Source organism: Gossypium arboreum, chromosome 10 (genome assembly GCF_025698485.1).
Source record: "Gossypium arboreum isolate Shixiya-1 chromosome 10, ASM2569848v2, whole genome shotgun sequence".
Classification (NCBI taxonomy): domain Eukaryota; kingdom Viridiplantae; phylum Streptophyta; class Magnoliopsida; order Malvales; family Malvaceae; genus Gossypium; species Gossypium arboreum.
Window position 1 is genome coordinate 19,050,583 of NC_069079.1, and position 14,461 is coordinate 19,065,043.

General features: G+C 32.6%; 1 protein-coding gene across 1 annotated transcript; it reads left to right on the plus strand.

Annotated features, from left to right (window-relative positions):
- The first annotated feature begins 961 nt into the window (after nt 1–961).
- LOC108487399 (caltractin) lies at nt 962–3,210 on the plus strand. The gene is made up of 7 exons (XM_017791732.2): nt 962–1,141; nt 1,729–1,849; nt 1,937–1,973; nt 2,064–2,091; nt 2,190–2,342; nt 2,431–2,533; nt 2,928–3,210. Exons 1-7 carry the CDS (start codon nt 1,139–1,141, stop codon nt 2,990–2,992), a joined length of 510 nt encoding a protein of 169 aa, XP_017647221.1. The 5' UTR covers nt 962–1,138; the 3' UTR covers nt 2,993–3,210.
- Nucleotides 3,211–14,461: the final 11,251 nt, after the last annotated feature.

Here is a 14,461-nt window from a genome sequence, read left to right on the forward strand (position 1 = left end):
ATAAATTAAAATGAAGAAAAACTATTTAAAATACATATTATTAAATTAAAATTAAAGTTTAAATGCATGAAAGATTTATTAAAGGTAAAATAGTGGTAAGATTTAATGTATATATATTGTTTTACCTTAAGTATTTGAATTACAGTAATACCACTGGGTGTATACTCAGCGTATGGTTTATTTCCGTGTGTAGATTAAGTACATGAATTTTTGAAGAGTTGAATTTTGAGATTGCAAACTTTCATTTTATCACATCTTCAAGTAACAACATGATATATATTAAAATTTTGAATAGAATGGCATGTACTTAGGAAAAATATTAAGTATGTTCCAAGTGTCCATTTTTATGTTTTAATATATTAGTGATTAGCTAAGAATTACTTTGACACCAAATGTAATATTCCTATATCAGGTTCCTTGAGTCGAACATGAAATAGGGGTGTTACATATACTCCACAATCACAAGCAATTCTTTTCTCCACTCCCAATGTCAAAAGAAAATAAAAGTTACATCTTTAGAAATTTAAATTCATATCATAACATATAGATAAAAACACCCTGCCAAGTGCATATCGAATCACATTAATTTTTCAAAAAGAGATTTAACAACTAAATCGAACATCAATTTGTTGGAATCCTTTCAAAAACAAAGATCAAAGATTTGATTTCTTTCATATCTATTTTATTGTTTATGTTCGGAATTAATATTTGATGCACGAATAGTATATAATTTCATGCACTATTAATGAACCGGATTATTACAAATGATTTAAATATATTTAAAATATATTTTCATTTTTAAAATGATATTCTATAATTTAACTTATTAACAATAGTAGACTATTAATAAATCAAATATAAATCCATAAAACAAAATCAGACTAATTCCATAAATAAATGCAAAACACACCTAAATTTAGTTTATAAGGGCCAACTAAGGCCCACTTAAGCCCATTATTGGCTTATATTAATTAACAATGGGGCTTTTCATGGAGGAGTCAACAAAGATCAATTAACCGCGTAAAGAACCAATTCTTTCTCTTTCCTGAGGTTAAAATCTTCAAAATCTTGCAATTGCTTTTCTTTTGAAGTTAGGGGACTTTTCTGGAACTGGTTTAAGATCTCATCTCAGTGAACAATGGTATGTTCTTCATATTTATCTCTACCATTCAATTTACTTTGTTTTAATCAATAATTATACTCCTCTTTCTTCTTCTTTTCTATTATTGTTAAAGATTAGGGTTTAGTTTACTGCCTACTGTTTGGTAAATTTTATTTTGGATTGAATTATGAATTTTTTTTTGTTTTATAATAAAATGAAATGGATGAGATATGTGGTGAATTAGCAGGACGTGGAAATTTAAAAAAAAAAAATCGGTGATGTCTGCAAATTGCAGCAATTATGGATGAAACCCTTTAATTTGAAGATTCCTTTAACTTGAGCATAATATTTTCTTTGTGTTTGACTATTTATGGCTTGCTCAATTTGGAAATATCTATGTTTCTCCGGATCTTCATTTTGCTTGAAGTATCAGTGCCTGAAACCTTTATCCGACACATATTTGGATAAGAATCTTGGTAAAAAGAAAAATGCATCTGCAATGTAATAGCATCTGACACTCGCACTCGAGTCTGATTAACATAACCAAGTATACGTGGGATGATGTTGTAAGACTTTTATCCAACTAGAATTGGTTTTGATCATGTCTTTAATGAATGTTTGGTCAGGCTAGTCTTTACAGAGGGGCATCAAGGAAAGACAAGCAGAAGGGAAGACACCATGGATTAAGCCAGCAGAAGAGGCAAGAGATTAAGGAAGCATTTGAACTGTTTGACACTGATGGCTCAGGTATGGAATGGGTCGTCTAATACAGGTGTTATATATGATGTGTGGTTGGCATTTTTACTAAATTATAGGTTTGAATTTGCTGGCCAGGTACCATTGATGCCAAAGAGCTGAATGTTGCTATGAGGTATGAGTATTTATGCGTGATATTTCGTGTTTTTAAATAGATTTTTTAGCTGATATCTACACATTGTCACTGAAAGTTTTAGCATTACAGGGCTCTTGGTTTCGAAATGACAGAAGAGGTAAGTTTTTGTATTTTCCTTTTTATATCTTGCAATAGATAGCATATTAATGTGATTATATTGGAATCCTTATGTTTCGATCTGCTGTTTCACAACAGCAAATCAATCAAATGATTGCGGATGTTGACAAGGATGGCAGTGGTGCCATTGACTTTGATGAATTTGTTCACATGATGACTGCCAAGATCGGGGAGAGGGACACTAAAGAAGAGCTTATGAAAGCATTCCAAATCATTGATCAAGATAACAATGTAAAAATCTGTTTTTTACCTGTTTATTTAGAATGGATGTTGTTAGCTTTTTTCTGTAAGATTGATTCTTCATTCATTTTGAATTCAGGGAAAGATATCTGCTGACGACGTTAAACGCATTGCAAAGGAGCTTGGTGAACACTTCTCCGAAAAAGATATTCAGGACATGATTGAAGAAGCAGACCGAGATCGTAAGCTAGCCTTTCTTCTTGAATCTCGATACAGTAGACTTTGACTTTTTACTTTACAATTTTGCTCCAGATGATTGTAATGCTTGGATGTCATTCACATTTTACTTTCTCGAACCTTGTTTGGATATCCCATTATAATGTTGAGCTTACCAGGAGTGAGCATTCAATTTACCTTACACTGGCCTAACCAAAACCGAGCTTCCAAACTGAATAAGACCAAAACTGATTAAACAGAACCTATTTAATCGAATTGCTTATGTCTCGGACAGTTTTGTTAGTTAACCCCAATCTTGCATACCCCTAGAGCGGACAAGATTTTGTTCTTTACATAACACGTTAAATCTCATCTCTGTTGAAACAAACATGATAATCAATGTTCAATTGATGAATGCAGATGACGGGGAGGTAAGTATTGAAGAGTTCATGAGGATGATGAAGAAAACTACATATGGCTACTAGAAGTTTGACTTATGGCCGGAGGGAGTGTTTGATCGCAGCCATGCGGTAGCTGTAGCTGCAGCTGTAGCATTGTTGTATAAATAAACTAAAAAAAACATGTTGTGTATGGATATATGTAATGGGATTGAATGTTTCTCCATGACTTTTAATTATGTTGTTCTTCTCTATTATTTAATTTTTTCGTACCGAAATAGAAGAGTAGAAGTTTTGGTATCAAAGCCTTGCATCTACAATGGTAATATCATATTTGCCAATCAAGTCACTGTAAGCATAAATCAATCCTGCATGTATACTTTTTAATCAATCTCTCCAAGCAGCAATGCTTTATTAAGTATACCCATCCTGCGTAGGCCTAGACCACCTTGGACCTTTGGGAGCATTCAAGGTGGATCTTTTTCTTGTTATCTTCATGTTTCCAACTGAAGTTCCTTATGATTCTTCTCTATCATGTTTGAATTAATATCTTGTAGGCTTTGTTTGGCCCAATGTCCCGTGATGATTTATATAGTGATGGCAGGCGCAGCAGTATATTTGCAATTATTACAACCTTTGTATTATCTAAATTCATTTATTATACATATTAAAACCTACACCAACGTTGAATAGAATAATTTTTTAATATCTAAAAGAAACTTAAAAAGTAAAAGGAATTTAAATAAGGGAGTTGTTAAGCATTTAAAAGATCTTGTCTAGAATTTGTACCACTACATGGATGCCTCTATGAATAGAATTGATAGTTTATCACAATAGTATTTCCTTCAATTATTTTCTTCCCATTATGTAATTAATATCAACATGTATTTCGGTAATAGTAATACACACCTTATCATAAGGTAGTTGGTGGGAAAGCTATTGTTCCTTGTTTCATATCCTATTATAATGAAATTGTTTCTCTAATTGGGTCATCAATTTGGGCTTTGAATATGTTTTATTTTTGCTGAGTTTGTTTCACTTGAATGTGGCATATTTGACAAAACTAGAAGTATGGGTCGACTAGAATTCTAAGTCTCCCAATCAACTTCCCTAAGGTGGTTTGATTAGCATGGAAGTCTTATTATATCTTAATGATAAAGAGCTATTTTTTAGAGATAAATATCAGATTTATTCAGGGGAATTTCTTAAAGATTTATCTGCTGCTATAATAGCCTATAAATAGGCTTCATTCTCTCTTGGTAAATCATGATAGAGAGAGCTAGAATACCTTCACTTTCTTGAGTTGTTCTCATTACCAACTTATGTTTCTTTCTTGTGTTGAGAGCAATTTTTGGAGTGTCTTTGTCGATAGCTTTACTATGTTTTCTTGTGGTTATTTTGTGACTCTTTTAGGTATTATTTGGAGAGTTTATTGATTGTATTATGAGGTATTTGGGTGAGTATTTCTGACAATTGGGGTCAGTATTGGGGCTACAATTGCTTTTTGGTATAATGATAGACTGAGCTTAAACTAATAGGTGATTTGGACGATTATTGAATAAAATAATTCATTGGGTGAGGCTTCGTAGACATAGGGACATTGTGTCTAAACTATGTTAACAAAGATCAGTATTTTTTTTTGCTGCTTGTTTTTGTTCTAACTGTCATTACAATGAATGTTAAACAAAATTGATTTATCATATTTGTAGACTAATTTTTTCACTTGATATCAGAGCAGACTTCAAAAGTTATTTGAAGATTGTTTTTTATTCGGTTTATGACTATGGAATCCATGAAGGTAGTTCGATTACTCGACTCCATTGCTACTTGGTTTAACAAATTATGCTTATTGGAAGGCTTATATGAGGGCTTTCATTGTGTCTGTTAATAAAGTAGCTTGGGAAGCTATTGAAGATGCATTGACTCGACCTACTATAATTGCTGCTAATGGCATTACATGCCTTAAAGAAAGAAGCAAATACACTGATGTAGAAAGAAGAGCTTGTCATGAAAACTCACAAGCCCTAAATGCCATTTTTGGTGGAGTTGACTTGGACCAACTTAAAGTCATTTTTGTATGTGAATTTGCAAAAGAGGCATGGACAATCTTGAAAAACCAACATGAAGGAAATGATGTCATACGCATGTCAAAACTTCTGATTTTAACAAATAGGTTCGAAAATTTGAAAATGTTTGAAAATAAAACTATCTCTGAGTTTTATGCAAGATTATGTGAGATTTCTAATAGGCTTTTTGCCTTGATAAGCGCTTTTCTGATGATAAAATGGAGGAGGCCAAAGATTTTATTACTCTCAAGCTGGATGAGTTAATAGGCTCACTCCAAACATTTGAGCTGAATATAGAGGAAGCAAAACATGACAAAATGGGTTTGCCAAATAATGTAGTGTTCAATCTCAAAAGACTATCCCAACAGCCAAACAAACAGTGGGGGACATTGATGAGATAAAAAAAACAATTAGTCATGCTCACAAAGAACATGAAGAGGTTTACTAAGAAGGGAACTAAAGTAGGTACCGATGAGACAAATAAGAAGGATGTTCAATGTTATGAATATAAGGGAATTGCTCACTTACAATCAAAATGTGCTAATACTAAAAAGAATGAGAAGTCACTCATAGTCACTTGGAGTGATGAAGAAAATTCTAATGTAGATGAATGCGTGAGTAACTATGTTGCTTTATTGCTACTATTCCAAACCATGTTCCAATAGATTCTGAAGAAGATTTGGATAATGATGATATTCCTTTTAAATCTTTAGAAGATGCTTATAGTCATATTTTAAAGAAAATGGAGATATTATTCCAATTAAATGATTCCTTGATGGAATAAGTTATTATCCTTAAAGGAGAAAAAGAATAGCTCAAAATTGTGGTCCAAGAAAAGGATGATGTTTTGAAAGCAACCATGAGCGAGCTAGATGATGCAAAAACTGTATTGAAAACGTTTGGAGGCCGAAGTGAGAAGCTTGATGAAATTTTGGCTTTAAGGAGAACTAAATTAGGCCATAGAGAACTTTATTACATCAACAGAGGTAAGGAAACTATTTCTCTTCTAATTTTTGTTAATGCTAAATATATGGATTCTTCTTTTCATCATGACGCTGGGAATAAAAACTTTAGAAAGATTGTATGCCATTATTGTGAGAAAGATAGACAAATTAGACCCTACAGTTATAGAATGATGAGAGATTGAAAGAAGTTCAACTCAACTACAAAACTTGTTAGAATAATGAATGGAACAAGAAAACCACAATATAGGCATATTTGGGTAAGAAAGGATTGAACACATTTGAGTAGTGAATATTAACATTTGATTAATGCTCTTGTGAAATATGAATTTACAACTCCTTTTGTTGATAAGGTAGCATTTAATCTTATCCCCTTAAACAACATGATAGAAGCCGTGTTACGCCCTAATTTATATTTGTTTGCTTTAAGAGCTTAGGCAAGCATGAGTATCTGACCTAGTGGTTAAGTAGTAGTAAAATTCATCTTGTGACCTGCGTTCGAGCCCCCTCACACATTTTTTTAAAATATTTAACTGTCCCTTGCAGCCAACCATTGTTGCCTCTTTGATGGTGGAGTTGATGATGGGTTGACTCAAAATTTACTAATTTTTGTCTCCCCTTTCTCTTCCATTGTCTTCTCCCTTTTCTCATTGTTGGAAAAAAAAATTCGATTTGAAAATAGTTTTCTTGCACAGCAAAAAATTAAAATTTTAAAAATCGATCCAGTTTGTGATATTTATACCAATAAACCCTAACCGAATTCATACATGTGTATTCGGATAAACAGATCCTTGATGTTCCTAGCTTTCAAACAAATGATCTTCACCGCAATTCTTATACCACGAACTGCTCCAAGTATGGGCTCAAACCAATTGAATTGAAACACAGAACTAGAAAATGTTTCTTCTCTTTTATTTTGGTGAAAATAAAATTTCTCCCTTCTTTAATAAAAATCAGTAAAATTGTTATTCTGGAAAAAAATAAATTTCTGTAAATAGCTTTACCGGTAAAAATAAATTCCCTTTATTTTCAGCAGAGTAACAATCTTTAAAATTTCTATAAATAGTTTTATCGGTGCCATCTATTTTTAGGGAGAGAAGGTTGAACCCTTGTTGAATTGTAGAAGTTTATTTCAAATAGAAAAATAACCTCCTAGTCCAACTAGGAGATGGAGAAGGGCTAAAAAGGTGTGATTTCCCTTATATTGGCCTCTCTCACATAGGGTCTAATTACGAGTACTTCTTAAGTCCTTTTAACCTAGTACTCTATAATGTGATCCAACCAGATTCGATTTTTCTATTTCCTAAAATAACCTTTAATATTTTATATTAAACAATTTTCTCATCCCTATTTTACCTCAATAAAATTTTGACTATTTTACCCCCAATAAAATTTTTGACGATTTTACGCCTAGTAAAATTTTGAGAAAATATGTTCAAGATTTCATGACTCAACATGTTTGCTCTGACCGAATAGTTTATTTTCATTTTTGGGCTTCAAAACAACTCAAACATATAAACTCATTCTTTCGATCATTTTTAAGTAATCCATATAGAATTGCAAAAGGATCATTTCCATTTTCATTTCCATTTTTTAGAAACCTACATTCATTTTCAAATGATTCCATTTTGAAGAAAACCATAATCATTCTTGAATGTTTTTGATTTCTCTTATCCTATCCATTCTATTAATTTCTATTCAAACTTGCAATTCATTTCTGATTTTAATGAGCTGGCGGGACCGATTGAACATATGTAATTAGGGCTAAAATAATTTATAATTAAATTCCAGGTTTTCACCTATTGATAATAAACTCATTTCGTCATGAAGTCATTCCACTATAGTATCGTGACTTAGCTCTTTCTAACAACATACCATTACGAAAACAACAACTCAGTGCTCATCCACTGACCTTGTCATAAGTGTGTTACCCTCATAGGATATCCTTGATCTATTTGGGATAATATTCGTTCTCCCAATATGATCCTATTTTATCTCATAGTAACCATTACATCTTCCTTTATGAAAAGTCAACCACTATAAAATAGTGATCAAATCATCCATCACAAAGACGAACGACTTGTGACTACGTTTATTTTTCATCAACTATAAAATGCCTATGAGATGATATCATTACCCATGTCTATGACTATGAATTCCACTGTTGTGAATGACACTCAGACTGCAGAAGTCGTACACCCAATGCACCTACTTTCGGTTCCTTATCTATTTGAACTCAAGTTTTTACCTAAATCAAAGTGTACGAGTCACACATACATAGTCCGCCATCCACTCAGGATTTAGATATGCCATATTATGAACGTCACAAGTGAATAAATTCATAAATAGATTCAAAATCTATTCTACTTGGGTCCAGCCTGATGTATTATAAATCCAGTCAGCCACATCTATATATCTATATTCTAGAAGTTGTTCGCCCCGATGTCCAAGATAGGGCATCTCGCCAATTGGAATTAATAGACAACATGTTAGTCTTCTAATTGGTTTGTTCATTTCTGATTAGACTAAGGACATGTTTAGGTTCGTCTACTAATATAAGTTGGTTTCTTTATTACAACCCCACCACGTAATATCGCTTAGTATTAGTTAAACATAGATAACCAGTGAGAAACATTTGCTTCCATTTTACTTTGCGTGTAAAAACCATATAAGGACAATTATACAAAGTATATTAATGTAATCAATGACTTTATTCTACTATTCAATCTGTTTTAAAAATTACAAGTGTACTTAGATGAAAATACTACACTTAAGACACCAGATCTAACACTCATCTCTTTTCTTTTCTTATTTTCATACATTTTTTATCCCTTAATCTCATCTCACCTATTGACTTTTAATTTTCATTTCTCTCATCTTCTCCTCCTTTGCGCCACTCCTCTTTGCCCTCATTCTATTTTTTTTCTTGTTTTCTTTTGCTTGTGTCGTCTTTGCCACCGTACACCATCATCACCACCCTTTGCACTACCTTCTGTACCACCTTGCGCCGCTCTCTTGCTTTTTTTCGTCGTCTATATTTTATTCCCTCATCTCATCTCATCCCATCTCATCTATTTTATTTTTCTTTCTTTTTCTATTCACCGCACCTATCACTTCATTTCCCTCCTCCTTATGTCACCCTTTTTGCACCATCCCCTCGTCGTGCCATCGTCGTCCCGTCATCGTTTCGTCACCGCATCACCATCACCAATCTTCTTCTTCTTCTCTCTTATTATTTTGATTTTAGTTGGATTTACTTTTGTTCTTCTCTTTTTATCTTTCATTTGGTCGAATCTTTATTGACCGATTATTGAGTTCATGCACTATAATTGAGTTTGTCATATCCAATCTGTTTAATGGTGAAATATATGTATCTCTAAAAGTTAGATATCATAATGGGATTTTAAAATCTATTAAATCCAAATTTGAATATGAAGTTTGATTGTTTTTTAACATAGTGTGTTGTGTACATTTTCAAGGTTTATATTTGATCTAATTAGATTCCCATTGACGATTAAAGCTATTCTCATCGACTTGTAGGATAGACTCGAGGAAGATTGGCTACCATTCCATAAGAAGTATATTGAGATGTGGGACCGTAGGTACAATTTCTTGACAATACGTAAACCATTTCTCACACCAGAGTTGGCAACGTCTCTAAGTTACATGGATTGGTTCAGGAAAAATGGAAAGTCGTATCTACTGTTGGTTAAAAAGATGAGTAGGCAACGTCACTGTATGAGACCAAGACGAGGGCCCATCAATCCTAGGTTGGGAGATGGAGACGCATCGAAATCGACATCTATACAGGAGGGCCTGATTGTCATGTAACCTCTCGATCAGTATGGTTCATTTATTTTTATTTTAACCCAAATTTTTTTGTCACAAGCATCAAAGCACGTACACTCATTCCCCACATCATCACTTTCAGTTCTAGTTTATTTTACACAACCACCATAACACGTCCCATCATTTCCTGTATTAACACATTCTTCAGGGATATATTATGCACGATCGCCACTCACCGTGCCATATTACATGTCGGTCCTGCCAACAACATCGGCACATTCGGTATAGCCTTCAATTCCTATATTCTATCCGCAATCAGGCCATGCGACACCATATATTGGTCCATCGATAGTGTTGCAAATACCCCCATCATCGTTGTTCTACCAAGGTGAGTTATCCTGGTAATTGTCGACTCAACCCGAGGGGGATTTATGACGGGCGGCTAGGACATGGTGGTAATCAACCACGGAGGAATGAGATGAAGTCAATGATCAACCACAATATGCACATGAATATGAAGCTGAAGTTGACATGGAGCCACCAAACCAACTAGTGCGACGGAACCTTAGGCATGCCCGAATCCTACTCAGTTGTGGCATATATTTGGATGCCGATAATTATATTATTTTCAAATTTTGTAATTTTGTAATTTTTTTGTATACTTTGTTCTACATCCTGAATGTATACTTATTTGCAATATACAAAACAAATTTATTAAATTGGTTTGATTTATACACAACCAAGTTGTGTGTTTAAAATTAAAAATTATTTATGTTACTTTTTCATTTAAGTTTTTCTCAGTCCATTTGTTAAATACAATATTTTCAGAAAGCAAAGAATTGCTCAGAAGGTTCGGAAAAAGATTAAAACTTTGGCTTGCGAATTGTATTATATATTACTTTAATAATTAATATTAACTTACACTTTACAGAAAAAATTAATGGATAAATGAATAAGTTAGTGTACTCACTGCAATAATTAGTATTAACTTCGGCGTTCGAGTTCTAGATGTTCGATTTCTATATTTTTTTCAATTAAATTTTTATCCCCAAAATCTCGGGTTACAGGGTTCAAAAGCAACCAAGCTGGAGTGGTTGAAATGGGAAAAGAGAAACTGCTTTCTGCATGACGCATTTTCAAGCCACATATCTGACATGTTAGTGGAAAATGCCCCCTGCAAGAACCGTTTTCACTGCCAAGTGAGATGAAAATGCCCTATGCAGAGAGATTTTTCTTTTTTCCCATTTCAACCACCCTAGCTTGGTTGCTTTTAAGCCCAACAACCTGAGATTCTCAGAATAAAATTATTTTTTCCCTTTATATCCCTCCCCATCCTTGATATAAATGCTCATTCTTCATCCCCTGCTCACCACATCTCAATCTCCTCTAAATTGTTTTTTTTTTTTTGCGTGTTGAAATTTTCAAGTTTAAAGATTATTTCTTTCTCACTTTAAGGGAGACATAGTCATAATTTTAAGTTGTGTTTGGGTTCATGGTGATGTCATCGAGCTCGATAACCTACAAAATTCACTTACCGTGTAAGTATGAGGCCTTCACTTGAGAAGTTGGGATCACATTGCAACTCGAGGTCCAAGTTGACGGTGACTATACCATCTCAGGTTGAAATGTATTTAACGATTCAAGTTTACAAAGGTTATACTGTTAAGCGATAGAGCATAAATAGGGTCGTAGTTGATGATGCTAATACGGGCATAACAATGAGTCTTCTCATCAGAGGAGCATGCTTTATAAAACTCAAACATAGGTGCGAGGAAGGAAAGCGCAAGGGGCCTTCTAGTATAATCAAATAATTCGTGTTGTCCATCACCATCGAAGGCAGTGACCTTATTAGTATAACTTGTTACACTCCAATACTGTCATGGGTTATAATAACGGGGTCACCGCCTTCGGTAATGGTGGATAAGATGCATTACTTGAATATATTGAAACATCACTGCATTTTTCTTCCTCGTATTTATGTTTAAGTTTTATAAAGAATCTTTTTTTGATAACAAACTCATTGTCGTGTCCGCATGACCACTGTTAACTACGATCCTGTTTATGCTCCATCCATTGATAGCATAACCTTTGTAAACTTGAAGCCTTGGCTACACTTCAACCCTAGACCGTATAATTACTGTCAATTGGGACCTTGAGTTGCAATGTGATTCGGCTTCTAGGGTGGTGGCTCTATACTCACATGACAGATGAAATTTGTAGGTCACCTAGCTCCACGATACCACTGTAAATTCAAACATTCCTTAAAACTATAAGCATGTCTATCTCAAACACAGACAAAAATAAATCTACAGACTTTTAATTTCCAATTGCAAGAAATTTTTTTTACTAAAGTGAAAATGCGTCCTACAGTTTTCATTACCACATCAGTGAAAACGTGCCCAGCAGGATGCGTTTTTAGGAGAGAGAGAAGAAAAACAACGTAGATTGGTAAAGTTTTACAAAATTAGCCTAGTTTTTTAATTTTTTTAGCATATTTCATTAAATTAACTGGGGAAAAAACAATTTCTTGATTTCTATCTATAAAAGAACAACACTTTCTTCATTACAAGTTTCAAACATAAAATAAACCCCTTAAGTACCATAATTTGTGCATATATTCTTGTTCATAATTTTTAATTAGGTTTATTTGATTTGTTGTGTAATATGTTTGTATTTTAATTGTTAATGTTGTGTAAGAATATTAACTTGTAAATCAAATTAATCTTGAATTTTAATTATATTATTTTTAATATGGTTTTATTCATAATTTAATTTTAGGTTAGAGTTGTGATTAAAAATTAAGACTAATGATTAAGGGTTAAGTCAAACAATTTGGTAGACTACCTAAATATATAACATGAATATATTATATGACTTTTCCATTTACAAAAATTGTTATTAAGTTTGCGAATATTATATTTTAATGATCGTTATATGAAATAATTGAATTATGATAAAGTTTGTTGTAAAAATTGAATTTTTTATATGTTTTTGTGTATTCTATACGGCTTTTTATATATAACAACAATTTCCAATAAACTATAAAGTACACTCTTTACTAAATTAGTTCTCTAAGATAATCTCTTGTCCCAAATATTAGTAAATTAGTTTTATTCTTAAAGTGAAATAAAATAATAAATTTTCATTAAAATACTATTTATACCATATTTAAGGGGTTTATTGAGTTCGTGTCACCTTTCAATCGAGTCCCAACTTAGATAAGCAATTATTGAGAACACTACCATTTATACAATAATAAATATTATTGTCGAGATATTTTTAAATTAAATGTGAAATCTAGAAAAAAATATGCTTGATGATATTCAAACCTTAAACAACATGATTTTCAATGCCTTTACCCTTTCAACTATAGCTTCATCTAATCATTAAATTATTTTTTTTATAAATATATTTGTTACATACTGTTTCTTCACCAACATCATGGATGTGTCATAATCTAGATTCAATAAAATGTTTAAAATTTACATAAAACTATTAATCATATTTTATTGAATGAAAATAATATTTAATAAATGGAACTACATTTTAAAATTTATTAAAGATATTATTTAAGGATCACTAATTAATGTTATTATTAATTTATTATATTATTAATTTGAAAATAAAAATAGGATATAAATATTAAATGTTGTTATAGGTGTATATATAACAACCACCTTTTTATAACATTTAAAATTCTCGCATACAAATGGGACTGTTATAAAAAATGTTGACTGTATAATAAGATCCAAAATTAATTTTGTAAATATTTCAAGTTTACTGATCTGCTTTAATTTGACATGGAAACTTAGGGATTCTTGGTATACTTAAGGAGCTTATTCTCAAATAAAGTATCGTATTTTTCATGGTTTTTCGTAAATTATAGATTTTAAGTCAATAAGTGTAAATACCTCGTTTTTACTCATTTTGAGACCCAATTTGGCCAATAGTGCAATTAGGGGCCCTAACGTGTGGTTGAATGGTGTAGGAACGCGTTGGAGGTTGAAAACGAGCAAAAACAACACCAAAGAAAAAGGTATCACGATATCTAAGCCTTGGAATCGCAATACTACCAACAGACTTGAAGATTGGGGACCATCTTTCATTGGTATTGCGATATCCACACTTCAAGAAGACCCCTAAGTTTGAAACTGATTGGTTTATTGTGATATCCCTTTCTCGGGTATTGTGGTACTGATATCATTAGGGGACAAAATTGGACAAAAAATGTAGTTTTTGTCCACCCGACGCACCAGTCACACAAGACTCGTGTAGGGGAAATTTTGGCAACAAAAATGCATCAACCATTAACCTAAATCAACCAATTTTGGCTGAGGAGAGAGGAATGCACATTAGCTTAGTTTTAGTTGTGGTTTCTTTGGGTTTTATCTTAGTTTTTTCTATAACTTTTCCTAAGGTTTTTATTTTCTCTTCTCCTTTCTTAGTTTTAGAGTTTATTTTACTGTACTTTCTTCTTGTTCTTAGTGTTGTACCCAATATACTGGCTATGGGCTTGATCATCTTTTGAGCATAAGCTTCCACTTATATCAAAGCACATAAGTTGTATACGCATGGTCAGTGACTAACTCAGGATTTAGGTAAATCGCACTGTGAATGTCACAAGTGAATTAATTCACAAATAGATTCAGAATTAATTCATCTTGGGTCTAGTTCAATGTATCATTCTACCAGTGAATACATCTATATCTCTACCCATGGAATCAATTACTCTGATAGCC

Bases quoted from the DNA above. Each gene is read 5' to 3' on its own strand.
- LOC108487399 (XM_017791732.2), top strand. The intron at 2,092-2,189 runs GTAAGTTTTTGT...GTTTCACAACAG, and splicing joins GTTTCGAAATGACAGAAGAG to CAAATCAATCAAATGATTGC. The intron at 2,534-2,927 runs GTAAGCTAGCCT...TGATGAATGCAG, and splicing joins TGAAGAAGCAGACCGAGATC to ATGACGGGGAGGTAAGTATT.